The following is a 22,980-nucleotide window of genomic DNA, read 5'->3' as shown; positions in this document are numbered from 1 at the left end:
GGTTCAGATCTTCCTATAATTACATGACTGACTGACTGGCTGACCTGTTTGTCTTAGTAATAACTAGAGATGAGCGAATCAGTCAAAACATCATTTCTTGAGATTCGCGAATATTTGCGAACCTCGAGAAATAAATTTTTGACTGATACACTCAGTGCACGCAAACAAATCTTTATAAAAAAAAAAAAACATTGTAGTTACAATAGTGGGACTGTTACAGAGTAATTTTTGTTCATAAGCTATTGTTGTGACAGTCAAAAATTGGAAAATGTCAAATATTAAAAAAATGTCAATCAGCCAGTCAGTCATTCAGTTTTCTCGCTGAACAGCAGTGGAGTAAAATCAATTTTCTCCCAGGACATCCATTGTCATTGATGGACTGGTTTGAATGGACACAGACTAATTCGAGTGAATACTGCCTGTACAGCACCCACAGACTAGTTTGAGTGGACAGTGGTTTCACAGCAACCAAAGACAACCACCCACAATGGACTGTCCTATCCTCTCCCCTCTCTCTCTTTCTCTCTCTGCCCTAAATGCCTGCTGTGATCCTTCTCTCCTCTGAATGCACAGCTGATTGTCCTCCTTCAGGAAGTGGATCTCACTATATATCACGAGTGGTGGGGAGGTTCTGACATTACAGTGGGGCTTGCAGGTGATTGAACGGCCACAAGGGATTATGGCTAATACCTTGCTCCTGCCTAGTGACACTACTGTACCTAAACATGTGTGTCCACCATTGTGGCCACCATGGTTAACAAATTTTGTTAACGAATCATGCGGAATCTCGTTTTGCAAGAATCGCTTCACTCATCACTAGTGATAATGCTCATGTAATGTCAAGTAATGATGCTCCATGTAGCCAAATACAATGCCCCCTTTAGCCATTATTAATGCCCCTTGCAGCCAGATACAATGCCTCCTGTTGCAATGAATGTCCTCTTTCCCAGTAACAATGCCCCAGCCAAATACAATGCCCCCTGTAGCCACTATTAATGCAACCTGTTGCCAGATATACCCCAGTAGCCCTTAATAAAGCCCCTTTATGTAGTAACAATGCCCTCTGTTGCCACTAATGCTCCATGTAGCCAGATATAGTGTCCCAGTAGTATGGTATGCTGCCTGTCACCAGGTATGCCCACTGAAGCCAGATACAAGACCCTGTGTAGTCAGATATGCCTCCTGTAGCCAGGTGTGCCCTCTGTAGTCAGATACAATGCCCCTGTAGCTAGTAATAGTAGCCCCTATTCCCAGATATGCCCCCTGTATTCAGATAAGTCCCTTGTAGGTCCCTAGGTATGCCCCATGCAGCCAGGTATGCCACTTTTAGTCAGGTATACCAGGTATATAGCCATATAGCCAGGGATACACCGTTCATCTAAGCATGCCCCCTGTAGCCACGACCAATGCCCTCTGTAGCAAGATAAGTCTTTTGTAGCCAGGTATGTCTCAGGGTATAACTCCTATAGTCAGATATGCTCCTTTAGCCAGGTATGCCCTATTCACCTAATTATGACCCCTGTAGCCAGATGCTATGCCTCGTGTAAGTACCTTAGCACTCTGTAGCCAGGTATGCCAGTTAGACATTACCCCTGCAGCCAGTTATGCCTCCTACAAAAATATGTGTAAGGCTTAGGCTGACATAAATTATACTCATCTGACCCAATCTTCTGCCACCTTCATCCTGGCAGTGCCTGTTCCTGCTTTCATCTCCATGCGTAGAAAGCACCTGCTCAGCCAATCACTGGTGGTGGTGGTGGTGGTGGTCACAGCTACAACTAGTGATTGGCTAAGTTGGTGTTTCCTGTGCATTGAGACAAAAGCAGGATCAACTCAAACAGGTTCTACTATAATGTTTATGTAACATAACATATTACCTTTACAAATATTGTTAGAGATATGTTTAACAAAGACGTTCAGATGATTATGCTTTACAGGAACACTCAAAGGCTATGTTAACACAATGTTTTTTTTTTGTTTTTTTTTACAAGAATGGCTGATGTTGGCGGTTTAAAGAATGGCCGTTCTTGTAAAAAAGAAGAAAGAAAAAAGAATGCACCATGTGAAATCCTATGGGAAACATTGCCTGCTGTGCACACAATGTATTGCACAATGGTGGCTGTTACCTTACAGACGTCAAAATAATTAACTTGTCAATTATTTCCGGCCGGCAGACTGTGAACAACAGCCTTTGTTTACAGTCTGTTCACACAATGTATGGCCATTCACACGGCCATACATTGCACTAGTGTCAATGGCAATTTGGATTGCAGGCACACCCAAATGTGCTCACAATCCAAATAAAAGAAAATGTTATTCATCCGGGTGAACATGTTGTTTTTACATAGTGTGAACATAGCCTAAACAAGATTCAAATACTGTTTTTATATCAGTGCAATTCTTTAGCCTAACGCTCCCAAAAGTTTCTATTAACAAGGACTACATAGTCTAAACGTTAAACATAAATCTTTTCCGATCGCTTATTTAACAGTTGTAGCCTATATATAAACAGGTATGGTATTTATAAGAGTAGCTAAAAATACACCATTTATATAATGATTTAATGGTGTATAAATGAACCATTAAATAAAATATCATTGTTAAGAGGGCGGTCACCATTGCTCGCTATATTGCATGAACCTGAGCACTTTCCCCTTTGAGAACTGACCAGTGGTGGCCGTCTATGCATTTGGTGCTGGATGATGCATACCCACCAGTTATACATCAATGGCCTAGCCGAAGTATAAGCCATCAATGTTTAACCTCTTAAGGACCCATGACGTACCGGCACGTCATGGATCACTGTCACTTAAGGACCCATGACGTGCCGGTACGTCATCCCTTTAAACGGGCGCCGCGGCCGGCCGGGTCCCGATCGGGGGAGATAGCCTGCTATAATACATAGCAGGCCATCTCTCCCTGTCGGCATGGAGGGTTGTTAACCCCCCCCATGCCGACGATCGCCGCTATTGGCTGATAAGCCCATAGCGGCGATCGGAACCTTTCCGGGCCATCGGTGGCCCGATGACCCGGAAAAAAAATGGCGGTCGGTGCTGTCCGAGGACGGCACCGACCGCCATTACTGTAAAAAGTAATGGTGGTCACGGTACCACCGTCCCGATCGCCGTGAACGGCCGGCCAGCCGGCCGGCCGTTCACGGCGATCAAAGTCCCCACAAGTAATAAATACCTGCTCCGGACCCCTCAGCTAGGTAGCTGAGGGGTCCGGAGCAGGTATTTGTACATTACTCACCTGTCCCGGGGTCCTGATCGGCGTCTTCCGGGTTCCCGGCGTCCACTTCCTCTTGTCGGGACTTCGGCTTCTTCCGTGAGTCCCGATCGTCTCTTTCCGGCTCCAGCGTCGTCTATTTTCGTATTTTTCCGGCTCCAGCGTCGTCTATTTTCGGATCTTGCGCTCTGCTGCCCCCTAGCGGCTGATAAGTGTAATACACGTATCAGCCACTACAGGGATGTTCAGAATGTAGTAAAAAAAAAATTTTTTTTCCCAATTTTTTTTTTTTCTATTTTCCGCACCCTATCGCCGCTGAGTGTTGATCAGCATCGCACGAAAGTGCGCTGCTAATCAGCAACTCCTCCTTTTTGGCGTAGGGTGTTTTTTTTTTATATCCTACTGCCACGGTCTGCTGATAAGTGCCGAACATAAGTGCGGCATTCATCAGCAACACCATTTTTGGCGTAGGTTTTTTTTGTATACTTACTGTAAAAAACACGTAAAAAAACACTACATTACACCACACTACATTGAATAAAGTTTTACACTACACCACTACATACCCCATATACCAATCCCCATATAAAGATGGCCCCCAGGGTGTTTTCGGTGTCGGACGCATACATTATTATTGCCTCCGACACCGAAACAGCCAGTGAGGATGAATTGGGGGGATCCTTCTTTCCTCCATTCATCCTCATCCTCCTCATCATCCAGTGACGTGTCTGGGAGTAGCGTAGCGTACGCTGCCCCCCAGACACGTCTTTTCCGCCAGTACCGTCCCAATAAGAGATGACGGTATGGCGTGAAATTCTACAAACTCTGTGAGAGTACCTCAGGGTACACTTACAGATTTAGGGTACGTGCACACTGCGGAATGGCGAAGGATAACCCTTTGTGCATTCCGCAGCTGGCACCCGCCGGCGGACTGATGCAGGGGCGCGTCTCCGCCTGTGTCATAGACTCTATCCTATGCACAGGCGGATTCCATTATCCGTCATTCCATCAACACGTTGGACGCAGAGCGGAATCCGCCCGTGCATAGAATGGAGTCTACGACACGGACGGAGACGTGCGCCTGCATCAGTCCGCCGGCGGGTGCCAACTGCGGAATGCACAAAGGGTTATCCTTCGCGATTCCGCAGTGTGCACGTACCCTTAGAGTGTATGAAGGAAGGGACACTCGAATCCAGCCCCAGATGCCCCCCCCCCAGCCGCGGAACAAGTGGGAAGATCGTCCGGGAACTGATCATCCCACTGCTGGATAAAGGTCACCACCTGTACGGGGATAACCTTTATACCAGCACCCCCTCTTCCGGTCCCTCGCTGCCCGAGCTACTGTAGCTTGCGGCACGATCCGAACATATCAGAAGTAGTAATAGAGCCCTAATATTTAGCAGCCATGGAGCGGACCCAGTGCTTCTGGATATAAAGGACCCCGTATCGCACCAGGACAACATTTTCCAGGTGACGTCCCCCACACTGGAGAACAGGAGACCCCAGAAGAAGTGCAGAGTGTGGAGTAACAGGGGGATCAGGAAGGACAACATTTTCCAGTGTGACACCTGTCCTGATCCCCCCGGCCTCTGCATACTGGATCGCTTCAAGGCGTACCACACGTCACTGGGGTTCTACATTATCTAAATTCTGTCCCTTATTCCTATTTCAGGGGTCACATTCATCCAGGGATTATTCTGATCGCCATTATGGAGTCGGGAAGGAATTTTTCCCCTGTGATGAGGCTACTGTCGTCTGCCTCACGAGGGGTTTTTGCCTTCCTCTGGATCAACACAGGTTGAATTTGATGGACACCTGTCATTTCCAACCTTATAAACTAATAATTGGCCTAATACCCCCAAATAAATTAGAATTGTCCCTTTTCCCCAGCTAAGTAGGTATGGCCGCCATTCCCATTAGAGGATACCATGATGCAATTACAAAGCCTCTGTGCGGCCAGGACAGTAGAAACCCCCCACAAGTGACCCCATTCTGGAAACTACACCCCATAAGGAATCTAACAAGTGGGGCAGCGGGTATATGGCCCCCTGGTGACGGCCACATTTGGGACGTGAAAATGAAAAAAATGGTATTTTTTATTTTCACGGCACATGTCCTACACATGTGCCCATCACTAGTGGGGTCCATATGCTCACTGCACCCCTTGTTAGATTCCTTATGGGGTGTAGTTTCCAGAATGGGGTCACTTGTTGGGGGTTTCTACTGTTCTGGCAGCACAGGAGCTTTGTAATTGCGACATGGCCTCCATCCCCCATTCCAGCCTCTAAATGGCGCTCTGTCCTTTTGGTGACTTGCCCTGTGCCCATATGGCAAATTATGTCCACATGTGGGGTATTTTCGTACTCAGGGGAAACTACCCTACACGTTTTGTGTTCATTTTCTTTTTTAACCCCTTGTGGAAATGGAAAAAAATCAAGGCTAGACCAACATTTAGTGTAATTTTTTTAAAATTTTTACTCTAAATCATTGATCTTGTCTTGATTTTTTCATTTTCACAAGGGGTTAAAAGATAAAAAAAAACACAATGTGTAGAGCAATTTCCCCTGAGTACGGAAATACCCCACATGTGGACATAAAGCGCCATGCGGGTGCAGGGTAAGCCTCCAAAGGGAAGGTGCGCCATTTGGTTTTTGAAGGCTGGATTTGGATGGAATGGATTTCGAGGGGCCATGTTGCATTCAAAAGGCCCCTGTGTTGCCAAGACAGTTAAACCCCCCACAAGTGACCCTATTATGGAAACTACACCCCTCAAGGAATGTAACAAGGGGTGTAGTCAGCATATGGACCCCACTGGTGACGGGCACAAATGTGGAACAATGTGGCGTGAAAATGAAATATTAAATTTTTTACACTATAATGTTGGTCTAGCCTTGAATTTATCATTTTCACAAGGGGTTAAAAGAGAAAAAAACACACAAAATGTGTAGAGCAATTTCCCCCGAGTCCGTAAATACCCCACATGTGGACATAAAGCGCCATGTGGGTGCAGGGCAAGCCTCCGAAGGGAAGGAGCGCCATTTGGATTTTAGAGGTTGGATTTGGCTAGAATGGATGATGAACGCCATGTCGCATTTACAGAGCCCTCCTGCTGCCAAAACACTGGAAACCCCCCACAAGTGACCCCATTCTGGAAACTACACCCCTCAAGGAATCTAACAAGGGGTGCAGTGAGGATATGGACCCCTGGATGACGGGCACATTTGTGCCATGAAAGTGAAAAAATGAAAATTTTCACTTTCACGTCACATTTTTCCACATTTGTGCCCGTCACCAGTGGGGTCCATATGCTCACTGCACCCCTTGTTAGATTCCTTGAGGGGTGTAGTTTCCAGAATGGGGTCACTTGTGGGGGGTTTCCAGTGTCTTGGCAGCACGAGGGCTCTGTAAATGCGACATGGCCCTTGAAATCCATTCCAGTGAAATCCAGCTTCCAAAAGCCAATTGGCGCTCCTTCCCTTTGGAGGCTCGTCCTGCGCCCGCTTGGCACTTTATGTCCACATATGGGGTATTTCCGTACTCGGGAGAAACTGCGCTACATGTTTTGTGTTTTTTTTTTCCTTTTATCCCTTTGTGAAAATGAAAAATTGAAGGCTAGAACAACATTTTAGTGTAAAAAATACTTTAGTCTTTTTTCAAGCCATATTGTTTGGAAAATCTGTGAAGCACCTGTGGGGTCCAGATGCTCACCGCACCCCTTGTTACATTCCTTGAGGGGTGTAGTTTTCTAAATGGTGTCCCTTTAGGGGTGTTTTTTAGGTTTTGGCACCCCAGAGCCTCTGCCAACCTGAAGTGGTACAGTCAAAAATGACCAAAAATAACGGAGCCATTGAAATTCACTAGGCGCTCCCTTATATCTGAGGCTTGTGGTTGCGTCAAATAGCGCAATAGGGCCACATATGGGGTATTTCTATAAACTGCAGAAATGGGGCAATCAATATTGGGGTGCATTTCTCTGGTAATAGGTTTATAATTATGAAAAATATTGGATTACAATAAAATCTCTGCACAGAAAATTAAAATTTTCAAATTTCTTACACACTTAGCTTTTATTTCTGTGACTCCCCTAAAGGGTTAAAAAACTTTCTGGATGTGCTTTTGCAGAGTTTAGGGGGTGCAGTTTCTGAAATGGGGTGCTTCGTGAGGCTTTCTAACACACAGTCCCCTCAAATACACTTTAAACCTGAACAGTTCCCTAAAAATATCTGATTTTGAAATTTTACTGAAAATTTGGAAATTTGCTGCTAATGTTTTAAGCTTCCTATTGTCTAAAAAAAATGAAATATAGTTTAATAAATGCCGCCAACATAAAGTAGACATGTTGCTAATGCTATTTAATATATAATTTATGTGGTATAACCATTTTCTGTATAAGCAGAAAAGTTTTAAAGTTGGAAAAATGCATTTTTTCACAATTTTTCACGCTATTTTGGGTTTTTTTTTGGGTTAAAGATTCGTTATAAGTATCGACTCCAATTTACAAGAAATGTGAAGTACAATATGTCACGAGAAAACAATCTCAGAATCAGCCGGATAGGTAAAAGCATCCCGAAGTTATTAATGAATAAAGTGACACTGGTCAAATTCATAAAATTTGCTCCGGTCCTTAAGGCCATTTCAGGCTCTGTCCTTAAGGGGTTAAAGTGTCACTGTCATTAAATTTTTTTTTTTTTTTTTTGCAGAAATCAATAGTCAAGGCGATTTTAAGAAACTTTGTAATTGGGTTTAATAGACAAATATGCCATTATTTGCATGTAAAAAGCCTTTTCCCAGGTCCCCCCTCCTCTCCTTTCTGTCATCCACTGCTCAGAATCAGGAAATCTTCACAGTTTTTTCATCTGTGGGATCTGTCTGTTCTATGAAGAGGGGAGGGCGGAGGGGGAAAGAGCGAGATTAGCGGGCAGCTGAGAGCCGAGAAGGATTGCACAGTGGGGGAGCTATTCAGAGCTCTATTCAGAGGTCAGAGAGGTCAGTGGTGACTGCAGAGGAGAGAGCCTGTGATGTAAATGTAAATTAACTCTTTGTTGTCCTGTTTTGCTGCCTCTACTTTCTCTCTCCAGAGGAAGACCATGAAGACAGGGGGAGAGCTTCAAACTGCTTTTTCATGATAAAAATTCATTTTTCAGCTAATAAAACCTATTACAAAGTTTCTTAAATTTGCCTGTACAATTGATTTCTGCAATAAAAATTTTAACGACAGTGACACTTTAAGTACAGTAATCTCTGACACAAAAGATTTTAAAAAATGACAATTTATTTCTATACTTGTGATGTTTCATTTTTTATATAATGATGACAAAACTGTTTCCCTTCACTTACTTAGATTTGGCATGAACCATGATGGCATTGGTAATGGTTGTGGATCCCGTGGTCAAGAAACAGCCAAACTTATGGCTGCTCATATTACTATGAAGACAAATCCCTTTGTATGGTCAGCTTGCAGTCGGGACTACATCACAAGTTTCTTAGAGTAAGTAATATCATCGTGCTCATTTTACTCTTGTTTATTTGACCTGTAAATACTCATTTTATGATAAAGTCTTCTAAAATATATATTTTTTGCATTAATAAAAAGAATAATGGGGTTGGATGTTTAGGCCTATGAGACCACAAGAAGATTTATTTACACCACATTTATCAATAGATTGTCAGCACAAATATAGCTATGTTCACACAACGTTTTTTTCAGCTCCGTTTAAAATGACGTCCGTTATTTTGAGGCTAAAATAACAGACGTCATTTAGCTGTCTGGCCTCCCCTTAGTGCAATGACGGCTGTTTGTACATTATTTTAGTTACTACTTAAACTTAGGATGTGTCTTAATCGAAAAGTCCATTGAATTTAATAGTAAAGACAGATAAAGAACTGTGACAAAAGGAAAACTGTGTGTGAACAACTAATAAAAAACGACAGCTGTTTGCAAAAGACGCCCGAAAATAATGATCATGTTCATTATTTTGACGTCCCCGGCAAAAACGTCCGTTATTTAATACATTGTGTGCATTGGACATCCGTCTTCCCATTGACTTCAATGCATTGCCATTACAGTCAGTTAAATTGCACCAAAACCGGCAATTTTTTAAAATATCAAAATCAGGCACCTATTCTAAATTTTTGACGTTGTGTGAACATAGCCATAGGCTATGTTCACACAACGTCAAAAATATTAAAAAGGCGGCCGATTTTCATATTTAAAATAACGTCCGTTTTTGCCAAGATTTAACAGACTGCAATGCAATGCAATGAAGTGAATGGGAAGACGGAAGTCCAATGCGCACAGCGTATTGAATAACGGACGTATTTGCCGCGGGCGTCAAAATAATGAACATGATCATTATTTTTGTACGTCTTTTGCAAACAGCTGACGTTTTTTATTTGTAGTTCACACTCAGTTTTCCTTTTGTCACCGTTCTGTCTCCATTTTTACTATTAAATTCAATGGACTTTTTAATTAAGCCGCACCCAAAGTCCAATTAGTAACCCCAAACTAGAATAATGTACAAACACCTGTCAGTGCACTAAGGGGAGGCCAGGCTGCTAAATAACGTATGTTATTTTAGACTCAAAATGACGGACGTCATTTTAAACGGAGATTAAAAAACGTTGTGTGAACATAGCCATATACTGTATTGTAGCTATTCATAACAGGCCTAAAATGTTAATTAACCCCTTAAAGACAGAGCCAATTTCGATTTTTGCACTTGTGTTTTTTTCCTCCTTGTGCTTAAAAGGCCATAGCAGTTGCATTTTTTCAGCTAGAACCCCACATGAGCCCTTGTTTTTTGCACCACTAATTGTACTTTGCAAAGACAGGCTGAATTTTTTCATAAAAAACATTGCAAAACCAGAAATAAAATAAATGTGTGGTGAAATTGAAAACAAAAACACGCATTTTGTTTATTTGGGGGGTATTTGTTTTTACGCCGTTCGCTCTGGGGTAAAACTGACTCCTGAAAAATGTTCCTCAAGTCGTTATGATTACAACGATATGTAACATGTATAACTTTTCTTTTATCTGATGGCTTGTAAAAAATTCCAACCATTGTTAACATAAATATGTTCCTTTAAAATCGCTCCATTCCCAGGCTTATAGCACTTTTATCCTTTGGTCTATGGGGCTGTGTGAGGTGTCATTTTTCGCACCATGATGTGTTCTTTCTATCAGTACCGTGATTGACTTTTTGATCGCTTTTTATGAAAATTTTTCTGGATTTAATGAGACCAAAAATGCATTTTCCACTTTGGGATTTTTTACGCTAACGCCGTTTACCGTGTGAGATCAGGAATGAAATAAATTAATAATTTGGGCCATTACGCATGCGGCGATACCAGACATGTTTATTTATTTATTTATTTTTATTTATAACATGGGAAAAGGGGGGTGATTCAAACTTTTATTAGGGGAGTTTTTTTTTTTTTTAAATAATAACACTTATTTATTTATTTATTTATTTTATTTCATATACTAGAAGCCCCCCTGGGGGACTTCTAGTATAGGCACACTGATCTCTCATTGAGATCTATGCTGTATAGTAATTTGTAATTTGTAATTTACTTCTATTAAAAAATCTTAAAGTGTCACTGTCGTTAATTTTTTCGCAGAAATCAATAGTCCAGGCAATTTTAAGAAACTTTGTAATTGGGTTTATTAGCCAAATATGCCATTATCTGCATGTAAAAAGCTTTTTATTAGGTCCCCCCTCCTCTCCTTTCTGTCATCCACTCCTCAGAATCAGGAAATCTCGACTGTTTTTTCATCAGTCGAATCTGTCTGGTCTATGAAGAGGGGAGGGGGGAGGGGGCAGGAGCGAGATTATTGGGCAGCTGAGAGCCGAGAACAAAGGATTGCTCAGCGGGGGAGCTATTTAGAGCCCTAATTAGAGGTCAGAGAGGTCTTTGGTGACTGTCAGAGGAGAGAGCCCGCGATGTGAATGTAAATTAACTCTTTGTTGTCCTGTTTTGCTGCTTTGACTTTTTCTCTCAATAGGAAAACCATGAAGACAGGGGGGAGAGTTTCAAACAGCTTTTTCATGATAAAAATAAATTTTTCAGCTAGTAAAACCAATTACAAAGTCTCTTAAAATCGCCTGATTTCTGCAATAAAAATTTTAACAACAGTGACACTTTAAGTCTTCCAGTACTTATCAGCTTATGTATGTCCTGTAGGAAGTGATGTATTCTTTCCAGTTTGACACAGACAGTGGAACTGTCCAGAACACGAGCAAATCCCCATGAAAAACCTTTCCTATTCTGCAGACTGGAAAGAATACCACTTCCTGCAGGACATACAGCAGCTAATAAGTACTGGAAGACTTAATGCTGCGTTTACACGGAACGATTATCGTGCGAATTCGCACGATAACGATCGAATTCGAACGATAATTGTACGTGTAAACGCAGCAAACGATCAAACGACGAGCGAGAAATCGTTAATTTTGATCTTTCAACAACTTCTCAAATCGTTGTTGCAAATCGTTCGCAAAAAATTTGCTGATCGTTCCGTATGAACAGTCGTTCGCCGATTTAACCAATGTGTGAGATAGGCTTAAGCGATCGCAAAATGAATTTTCCGTACGATATATCGTACCGTCTAAACGCTGATCGTTATGAAAAAAAATCGTTACTCCAACATCGTTAATCGTACGATCGGGCGAATTATCGTTTCGTGTAAACGTAGCATAAGATTTTTTAATAGAAGTAAATTACAAATCTCTAGCACCAGTTGATCTGAAAAAAAAAACACACCAGGATTGGCAAATTTGCCACTGGCGCCCAGTGCTTTTCACAGATGAAAACAGGTTTTTGTACTGCGCTGCCCGTCTGGTTTTGACCCTTGCTAGTTTACTACCCAAAATTGTGTTTGTCTGTCTATCTTGTTCTGTGTGCACGTACCCAGTGTAGGGAATGTCATCGTGGTTGTCCGCGACTGTCTAGGGCCGTGTGAGGCAAGTAGGTAGAGACGATTGGGGGGGTTCAGCATCAGGGCTCACTGTCATGTCGTGTCCCTACCTGCTCCGTCCTGACAATTTGGAGGGGAAATTTCATTTTTTTGGCAGATATTCTTTTTTTAATAATTTTTTTCCTCTAATACAGCAAATACTAACTGAGAAATACCACTCACTATTGATTCCCCTTATTCCAATGTTTCTAAATATCCCCCATATGTGGCCACAGTGCGTCACCTAACTCAACCACAGGCCTCAGACATGAATGGTGAATTTCGGTGAATTTTGGGGCTACCATTCTGGGGAACATGTGACACCCTAATAATTTTTTATTAAATTTTTTATGAGGTGGTATGAATAAAAAACACAATTCAGCTGTTTTTCATAATTTTATTGTACGCCATTTACTATACGTTACATATGACAAGTTATCCTTATTCTTAAGGCTGGTACAATTATAGTGATATCCATTTTATATGGCTTTTGATATAGTTTATGGCATTTATACTATACTGTTTGTGTCTTGCAGTTTGTAAGAGCAGGAATATTTTTTTGCCAATTGAGTTATGTGACGGCTTTTTTTTGCGGCATAAGCTGACGTTTTTAGTGATACACCTTTTGGGTACATGTGTCTTTTTGATGGCTTTTTTCTATATAGGGTATATAGGGTGGGATTAACAAAAACTTTTGTAAATTTTGTTAATTTTGTCATTTTGGTTAGTTTTTTATTTATTTTTTTGCGACATTAATAGGGTGCGATAATTAATGTAACGGGTTAATAGATGGGGTCATTACGGATGTTGCGATATCAAATATATGTATCTCAATTATAGGGGATCATTTATAAAGGGGGGATGTATATTTATTTATTTACATTAATTAATTAATTTAATTTATTTATTTATTTATTTTACTTATTTATTTTATGTATTTGTGTGGTGTTTTTTTTTTTATTAGCTTTTTCACATATAAATATATATTGTATTGTATTGACAGTTCTTTCAAACGATCAGACCCCTGCCTAAGTGCAGGGGCCTGACCGTTCTAACCATAGCAGCCCAGACGCATTGGGCAGCGCATGGGTTGCCCCCCCCCCTCGGGCAATGCAATCGATCGAACGGGTCCGATGTGGTTAATGGGGGGTTGGGGGGAGCGGATCTCCCTCTGGATTCTCCATAGACGCTGCTGTTTCATGGACCGCTGCGCCAATGGGGTTAACCGCCCTGGGGGAGCGCAGCTGCCCTCCGGGCAGTGCTAGCGGGAGGGGGCTATGTGAGACAGCCTCCTTCGGCTGCCGGATGATGTTCTGGGAACGTCATTTTGCAGGAACTACCTGCATTACATGACGTTCCCAGAACCTGCCAAACGGACCCCAGGAGAGATCTTCGTTTAAAAGCAGCTATCCAACGGTGGTAGTGATGGGTGGGGCAGGTTGTGGGTACAGAGTAGCTTTAATAAACCACACTAAAATTGTTAAAGAATTGTTTAGCTGTTTTGATGCAGTTTTAATGCTTAACTGTCCGTGCTGCCCTGTGTTCTCTTCTGTGTCTTTTGTGTCTCTGGTGACCTTTTCTGTACCACTTCCAGCCTGCTTAGTCAGTTATTTACTGAGATGGGACAGTGCCGGCAAGTGATTGGCTAGGCAGGCGGTCAATCCCCAGAGATAAGAGTGACAGCCCACTTAGTTAATCGATGACATCCCCACGACCGGTGATTGCCTGGGCAGGCTGGAGAGAAGAGGACATCAGAGACACAAGAGGAAAACGGGGGAGTGCGGACAGGTAAGCATATACAGTGGTTATTACGAGTGTAATTTATTCCAGGACCATGCTTGTAATCCAAATCCACTGTTATACCAAAGCAAAATTTCCCATAAGAAATCACTGAAATGCAGACAATTGGTTCCACACCCCAAAAATAATGTTTTTTTTTATTCGGAATAACATGTAGAACAGATGAAACAAACAAGGAGAAACAGCTGAATATGTCATATTATAAGTTATTGCACAGTATAGAAATCAGCATGTGGAGTATAATGTATAGTAAGTGCAGTAGTTTGTAGATACAGGATGGAACTGCAGATCCCCATAATACAGTAGCGTAGTCCAACAGGCTAGAATAGAGAAGCAGGACTGCTGTCAGAGGTCTGTGTGGTCAGAGTCAGTAGTCAGAGTCAGTAATCAATCAGTAATCAAAGTCAGTAGTCAGATTCAGAGTCTGAAGTCAGAGTGAGAAGTCAGAGTGAGAAGTCAGAGTGAGAAGTCAGAGTGAGAAGTGAGAGTCAGTAATCAGAGTCAGTAGTCAGAGTCAGTAATCAGAGTCAGTAATCAGAGTCAGTAGTCAGAGTCAGTAGTCAGAGTCAGTAATCAGAGTCAGTAATCAAAGTCAGTAATCAGTCAGAAGTCAGAGTCAGTAATCAAAGTCAGTAATCAGTCAGAAGTCAGAGTCATTAATCAGAGTCAGTAGTCAGAAGTCAGAGTCAGTAATCAGAGTCAGTAGTCCGAGGCAGTAATCAGAGTCAGTAGTCAGAGTCAGAAGTCAGAGTCAGAAGTCAGAGTCAGTAATCAGTCAGTAATCAGAGTCAGTAATCAGAGTCAGTAGTCAGAGTCAGTAATCAGAGTCAGTAATCAGAGTCAGTAGTCAGAGTCAGTAATCAGAGTCAGTAATCAAAGTCAGTAATCAGTCAGTAGTCAGAGTCAGTAGTCAGAGTCAGTAGTCAGAGTCAGTAGTCAGAGTCAGAAGTCAGAGTCAGAAGTCAGAGTCAGAAGTCAGAGTCAGTAATCAGTCAGTAATCAGAGTCAGTAATCAAAGTCAGTAGTCACTTTTGTATCAAAATGATTCTTGACTTTGACTTCTGACTATGTCCTAATATGGACACTGTAGCAGGAAGCATGAAGGAATGAGCAGGACATATGTGGGCACATACATGCAGCTCTCTCTTTCCGGGAAGAGAGAGGTTACAGCTATGAAGAGATCACCTCCACAGTCCTGTCCTTTGATACAAGCCCCAGCCTGAAGTGGATCTGCTATGATTTGGAAGGTGAGGGAGACTTCCTGGGTCAGTACAATGCTGTAGATCACCCTATGCAGACCATGCCCCTCCCCCTCGCACCCAGTACAGGGAGCTCCTAAACCAAAGCAATGCTCTTAATCCAAGTTACTATTTTAAAAAAACTAAGAGCTCTTCTCGCAAAATGCTCCTAATCCAAGTTACTTTTAAAGATTAACTGTCATTTCATGTAATTTTTCAGAAAACAATAAATATCAATCGTTCAAGCTATTTTAAGAAACTCTGTAATAGGTTTTATTTAGCAAAAGTGATTCCTTCTGTACAAGAAAAAAAACAACTGTTTTTTTTTAACACCCCCCCTCACTTCAAAAGAAGCAGGATTTCTGTGTCCATTATTCTCTATGGAAAAGGTTAGCGGTTGAGAGGAGTGAGGGAGCACGTAGCAGAAAAATATCAGTCCTGCACAGCCCAACATCCTGCAATCTTCTCTCAGCAAGTTTCTAGATAAGCACTGACCTTTCTGACTTCTGAATCCAGCTCTTTAGATGCCCAGTCTACCAACAGCTTACCTTCATGTCTCTTCTTTCTGCTCACTCACCTACCTCGGCCCCTCCCCCCTCCATAGGCTATAATGGACACAGAAGTGTGTGTGTGGGGGGGAGGGGTAGTGGAGCTGAGAAACTGCTTTTTGAGCACAGAAAGAGACGTTCTTGCCTATTAAAACCTATTGCAGAGTTTATTAAAATCGCTTGTACTATTGCAAAATACTAAAAACATGACAGTTACACTTTAAACCAACATACCACTGTGTGTGTGTATTTATATATATATATATATATATATATATATATATTATATATATATATATATATGTGTGTGTGTATTGTATATACCAGTGATTTTCAACCAGCGTGCCGTGGCACACTAGTGTGCCGCGACACATGGTCGGGTGTGCCGCGGGGAAAGTTCCCCAAACTATGGTGCCCCTGTGAAACAGGAGAAAACAATGGGAGAGAGAAACCTGGGGATGGGGGAGAAGCATGGGGGAGAGAAGTATGGTGGAGAGAAGCATGGGGGAGAGAAGCACAGGAAAGAAGCACGGGGGAGAGAAGTATGGTGGAGAGAAACATGGGGGAGAGAAGTATGGTGGAGAGAAGCACGGGGAAGAGAAGCACAGGAGAAGCAGGGGGGAGAAGTATGGTGGAGAGAAGCACAGGAGAGAAGCACAGGAGAGAAGCACAGTGGGGAGAAGAAAACAGGCCCAGGTTTCACACTGAGTGAGTATAAATACATTTAGAATCTATATTATTAACTATATGTATAATATGTACTGTTTTAGTGCCATTTTGGTTGGTGGTGTGCCCTGGGATTTTTTAAGTATAAAAAGTGTGCCGCGGCTCAAAAAAGGTTGAAAATCACTGGTATATACAGTGTATATACAGTGTATATATATATACTTACCAGTCCGCATATATATGTATATATCTGGGGTTTTTTTTAATTTGTAAAAGGAAGCTTGCAAAAATTAGCTTTGTCACCAAAGTGAATTTTTTTGCAAACTTCATTTGCTTCGCTCATCTCTACTCATCACAAAACCACAGCAACTCCTGCCCATGTAAATATTAATTGCCTTGGCATATCCTAGCAAAATGGCATTACTTTAAGATTAGAGTAACCCTATATGATTTTGCAGAAGAACACTGGATACAGCAGGTGAAATATATATATATATATGGATTCTGTTTTCTTCTGATGTTAATTCAGCTTTCTCCCACAGTTCTGGATTGGGTGTCTGTTTGAACAATGCTCCTCCGCGGCAAGATTTCATTTATCCTACACAAGCTCCAGGACAAGCCTATGATGCGGATGATCAATGTCGTTTTCAACATGGAATTAAATCCCGCCAGTGTAAATACGGGGTAGAGTCCCTTCCTATTTTGTTTAGCTCATTTGAAAATCAAAGTCATACTTCACCACGTTTTACGTTTATTTAAACTAGTTTCACACATAGGACTGATTCAAATGAGACAGAATTCTAATGCAATTTGTAAAAAAAAAAAAAAAAGTTATAATGTGCGCTATTTGTGACCAGTTTACGCCAGCTGTGCCTTTTTTCCTTTTTTTTATCGCTTGCAAGGGGTATGGTTCCAGGTTAGATACTTTATAAGCCTGATTAATTAATTGTGATTGTTTCGTTTTTGCGCAAAAATTACACTTCACCAATACCCAGGCATAGTTTTTTAGCCAAGTTATGTTTGCCAAAAAATTGTGCTAAAACATTGTGCTAGTGTACAAAAATGTGCAAGACCTGTGCACTAGAGATGAGCGAAGTCCAACCGAACCTGAACTTTCAGCATTTGATTAGCGGTGGCTGCTGAAGTTGGATAAAGCCATAAGGCTATGTGGAAAACATGGATATAGTCATTGGCTGTATCCATGTTTTCCAGACAACGTTAGAGCTTTATCCAAGTTCAGCAGCCCCCACTAATCAAATGCCGATCGTTGGGGTTCGGATGGACTCGAACCCGAACCCGGTTCGCTCATCTCTACTGTGCACCTTATGATAAATGATAAAGGTCTGCAAATTTTTGCGCAAGTTGTGTAGATGTTATATGTGCCCTAAGACTATTATGAGGCTATGTTCACACAAAGTTTTTTCTGCTCTTTTTAAAATGACGTCCTTCATTTTGAGTCTAAAATAACGGATGTCATTAAGCTGTCTGGCCTTACCTTGTGCAATGATGGTCGTTGGTTACTAATTGGACTTTGGGTGTGTCTTAATTAAGAAGTCCATTGAATTTAATAGTAAAAAACTGTGTGTGAACAACTAATAAAAAATGTCCGATGTTTGCAAAAGACGTCTGAAAATAATGAAGAATGATGAATAACGTCCATTATTCAATACATTGTTTACATTGGACGCCCGTCTTTCCATTGACTTCAATGCATTGTAATTGCAGTCAGTTAAATTGCGGTAAAATCATTATTTTAAATTGAAAAAGCGACCACTTTTTGTTTCTTTTTTTGACATTGTGTGAACATAACACCCATGTCTGTATCACCCATGCAATCTTTTTTTTTTTTTTTGCCTGCACATTTTTTCCAAGCTGCGTAAAAACTCACAGAATTTATCATTTGGTGCTCAGGCCTTGATGAATCTTGCCCATATTCTTTGTGTTTGCACAATGTTTTCGCGCAGGTAGGAGTGGAGTACTGCAACACTATTTTTTTGTGCAAAAAATAAAAAAATTGCACATGATAAATTATGGATTATGAATGTTATTTGCCACCCTCGTTACTAAACGATGGCTGTCCAGAAAGACGGACCCCATTTTCCCATTTTGGAAATATATCCTATGGCTTCAAATTAATTGGAAATTTTTCTGCACTTTAAAAGATGAGGAGCAAAAAACATGGGAGGCAAAAAAACAAAAATCGATTTGACAAGAAGAGGTTGAACAATGTTTTTTTTTTTCCAATGACACAATCCCTTTAAAGCGAATGTACCATCAAAACTACAAAAAAATTTTTTGCAGTACCTGCTCAGCGCCGGCTTTCTGGTGGCGCGGTCCCTTTTTCAAAACGTTTCTGAAGTTTCGATGGTACATTTGCTTTTACTTAAAAGGGGGTTAGATCCAGTGGGTTTTATTAGACAAAGTGATTTTTAATAATCTCCTATTAACGATTAACAATTAACACGCTTTTGGAAACAACCTGAAATCGCTTACTATAACACACAGAAGGATTGTCTTTCGTTACTATTGTTACTACAATCGTTAACACGATCGTTTACTCCCAGTAAAGGATCGAACAATGCGTACAATTAGCGTACAATTTAGGGAACATTTATTGAACGATTAATGATGATTTTATGGTCGGCTTAAAAGATGCAATCAAAGACATATGAACAATTTTCCGATCACTGCCTGCATACACTCAAAATGATTATTATTTAAATTCGAATGATAAAACAATTTCTTGCATGATAATCGTCCCGTGTAATAGGACCCTTAGACCCAGATGGGTGTACATATGCATGCTGTATTCTGTGTCTTCTCTGATCACACATTTATGGCCAATACTAAGGACAGACTCATAGAAAACCTTGTGTTCTTCTTCTTTTCTTTTCTTTTTTTTTTATTAAATAGCTTTTTGTTTATATTTATGTAAAATAAAGCGAGTCTGTCCTATAGACCCAGCAGAGACAGATATCTCATTCAGGAGGACACATATATATTGTTGTGACACAATACATGGAACAACATTCATTGCATGTTACACAGCTGAGTGCATCTGACACTCTTCTTGTATTATGAAATGTGCGCCTGTATGGATACAAGACAGCAGCTCGTGCAGCTGTATATTACTAACCAATAATGGGATTCAGATGTGTAATCAAAGTCTATTTCATTTTTTCCAGGAAGTTTGCAGTGAACTTTGGTGTTTAAGTAAAACCAGTCGATGTATCACTAACAGCATCCCCGCTGCTGAGGGAACCATCTGCCAGACAAACACTATAGAAAAAGGGGTAAAAAAAAACATGCTATAAGTCAAAAATCTAACATACCTGATATAATAAATGTAAGAATTCTCTTTCCTGTTGTCCATGTATTGATGGGTATTACTGCAGATGGAGAACATCATTCTCAAATGAGATGGAGTCATTTTCTTACAACAATCTTAACCTTTACCCTATTGGAGGAGCAGAACAGCTGAATGGTCATTGATAATGTTTGATATGATGACACAAAGTCAGATAGATGTAAGAAACGTAAGTAATAAACTGTACATAAAGCCACTTAATAGCAATACTCTGTCCACAGTGGTGTTACAAGAGGGAATGTGTTCCCTTTGGGACCCGTCCAGAGGGCGTAGATGGAGCATGGGGGCCATGGTCATCGTGGGGAGAATGTAGCAGAACCTGTGGAGGAGGTGTATCCTCATCAGTCCGCCACTGTGATAGTCCGAGGTAACGGATCCAATATATTATGATAACAATGATAGCAACCAGAGCCTGGTACTCTATATGAACTACAGGATTGTGTGCTTGTGGAATCACCAGCACACACTATTTACAAGGGTACTCTGTTAAAAAAAAAAAAACTTCAGTCTTCCAGTACTTATCAGCTGCTGTATGTCCTGCAAGTGGTGTATTCTTTCCAGTCTGACACCCATAGAAAACCTCTCCTGCTTTGGACAGTTCCTGACATGGACAGAGGTGGCAGCAAAGAGCACTGTTTTAGACCGGAAAGAATATACCACTTTCTGCAGGACACACAGTAGCTGATAAGTACTGGAAGACTGGAAAGCATCTATGTTTTTCTAATCCTGCATAACCCCTTCAATAAAACAGACATTTTAGGATATCTGGTTGACGATTTCACGCATTTATTAGGACTATGTTCATACAACATTGAAATGATGGACTATTTTAGGGGGGAAGTTGTCTACCTTTTGATAATTTTGATCATGATCATTATTTGCGGCTGTCTTTTGGTGTGAAGTGACTGCCATCCAAAAAAAAAACAAAAAACAGTAGTCATTTTGACCTTGTGTGAACATAGCCCAAAGTTCTTCTAAATGGGAAAATAACATTTTATTGGTAATGTTGACTCAGAACATATATATATAACATAATATCATTAGATTTCTATTATACCTTAAAAATATGCTATAGTAAACATTTTCAAACTCTGTATTGGATTGTAGGCCGACCATAGGAGGAAAATATTGCTTAGGAGAGAGGAAAAGATACCGATCCTGCAATATTGATGTAAGTTTATTTGCAGTACATTAGTCGATGATATACTGTACATGGACTTCTAAACATGATATACATCTATATTTTGTCACTTTTTGTGAGTTTTGCTATTTTCTAGTTCAAAACTAGATTAGAAAACCCCTAAATAGTGTAAAGAGTGAACTTCATGAAAGTGTCCAGGTTTGCAATTTCTCCTAACCCCAACATTTGGCATTTAATTCCCCTCACCATTCCTGAAGTGCCCAAACCCTCACTGTCCTTGACTTCCTTATCTCCAGCAATAGTAGTCATTTCCTGCATGTTGGGTAAGAAAGTTAACACCAGGGGAAACCAGCGCACCAGTGGAGCCATAGGCTGTATCCATGTTTTCCAAGCAGTCCTCAGGTTGCATCCATCTTCTTTAGGCAGCAGGATTAAAATGCTGGCTGTTCAGGTTTGGGTGAATTTTAAGCAAGTTCGCTTATCTCTAGTTTTTGAGCCAGTATTCCCATTTTATTTTGTACCTCCACCTAACCCATTTAATGTTCACATAGTGTTAATGTTAAGAAAATAATTGATAATACTTGTTTTTTTCAGGATTGTCCACTAGGGTCACAGGATTTTCGAGAGCTGCAATGTGCAGAATTTGACAATGTGGCATTTCGGGGAAAATATTATTCTTGGAAAAGTTACAAAGGAGGTAGGAAGTATGAAGCTGGCCACTGTGCCAATAGCAAGTGCTTGTTTCAGGACCATGTTTATATATTATTAGATGGCTTGACATGAGGCCCTAAATGAGCACTGGTCTCCTAGATTGCCACTTGTCTAGTGAGCCTGTTGCAAGGCTTCAACACAATATGGGGAGTTAGCTTGTTTGTCGTTGGATCACTGGCCCTATTAGACAGCGATTGCTCCCTACAACCATGTAACAAAGTAAAAAAAAAAAGATACACAGAGCGCCTCATAGGGTAATATTGTTTAAGTAGCTCTGTAACTCCTATGGAGTAATAAGGTTTTGCTCACCTTTTGGGTTTGAGGATAGATATAGCCACAACACCCATATGCGCATATCAATCAGTGCTGCAGTCATCATACAGGTCAATTCCTGTATACCCACCAGGGATCGGTCCCATGGAAAATAACATAACAAGATTCCGCTCTAGATAGCTGAACAACTGGATCCAGAAGACTTATGGAAAATAACTAATTTATTAAAGGAAACCTATCAACAGGTTCATGCAGACAAACCAGCTGCTTCTCCGCCGCTTCTCCGATGCTTGTAAGTCCTGGTGTTTGCAAACGTTAAAGGGAATTTGTAACCCCGGGCAGCCCCCAAACCCACCCCATGCAGTAGAGAGTTTGTATGCATGGCCCTTTCCGGGGATGAGGTGGGTTCTGGGGGCTCCCTGGGGTGACATTTCTATAGCATTAAAGTGTTACTGTCATGAAATCAATAGTATAGGCGATTTTAAGAAACTTTGTAATTGGGTTTATTAGCCGAAAAATGCATTTTTATCATGAAAAAGCAGTTTGAAGCTCTCCCCCCTGTCTTCATTGTTCTCCTATGGAAAGAGCTAAATAAAACACCAAAACAGGACAACAAAGAGTTAATCTACAAATACCTCACCCTTTATCTCCTCTGACAGTCAGCTCTGAGCTCTGATTACAGCGTTCACCCAGCTCTGTGCCTGTAATCCTCTGTTATCTGCTTTCTGACGTCGTCTAACTCCCTCCTTCCTCCTCCCTCCTCCCCTCTCTATAGACCAGACTGGGTATGTCTGATGCAACAAGTCACAATTTCCTGATTTTTTGCAGTGGATGGAAAAGAGGAGGGAGGGGGGGACCTGGGAAAAGGCTTTTTAAATGCAGATAATGGCATATTTGGCTAATAAACCCAACTATAAAGTTTCTTAAAATCGCCTGAACTATTGATTTCTGCAAAAAAAAAATAAAAAAAATAAACGACAGGGACTCTTTAAAGAGAACCTATGTAAAGTAGTATGTTAGGAGTACACCCATATTTTAGGCTCCCACCGCCC

At 41.1% G+C, this 22,980-nt stretch overlaps 1 protein-coding gene across 2 annotated transcripts in view; it reads left to right on the top strand.

Moving 5' to 3' along the window:
• ADAMTS10 (ADAM metallopeptidase with thrombospondin type 1 motif 10) overlaps positions 1-22,980 on the top strand; it is a 143,669-nt gene that overhangs the window by 51,009 nt on the left and 69,680 nt on the right. For both annotated transcript variants that reach the window (XM_069976650.1, XM_069976648.1), the window contains exons 10-15: positions 8,570-8,716; positions 16,979-17,120; positions 19,622-19,729; positions 20,025-20,170; positions 20,911-20,974; positions 21,539-21,641. In XM_069976650.1, the coding sequence (XP_069832751.1) occupies positions 8,570-8,716; positions 16,979-17,120; positions 19,622-19,729; positions 20,025-20,170; positions 20,911-20,974; positions 21,539-21,641 (710 nt within the window). The remainder of the gene's footprint in view (positions 1-8,569; positions 8,717-16,978; positions 17,121-19,621; positions 19,730-20,024; positions 20,171-20,910; positions 20,975-21,538; positions 21,642-22,980) is intronic.

The sequence above is a fragment of the Dendropsophus ebraccatus genome, chromosome 7 (assembly GCF_027789765.1).
Source record: "Dendropsophus ebraccatus isolate aDenEbr1 chromosome 7, aDenEbr1.pat, whole genome shotgun sequence".
Lineage (NCBI taxonomy): Eukaryota > Metazoa > Chordata > Amphibia > Anura > Hylidae > Dendropsophus > Dendropsophus ebraccatus.
The sequence above is the reverse complement of the archived record's forward strand: the minus strand, read 5'-3'. Positions and strand labels throughout refer to the sequence as shown.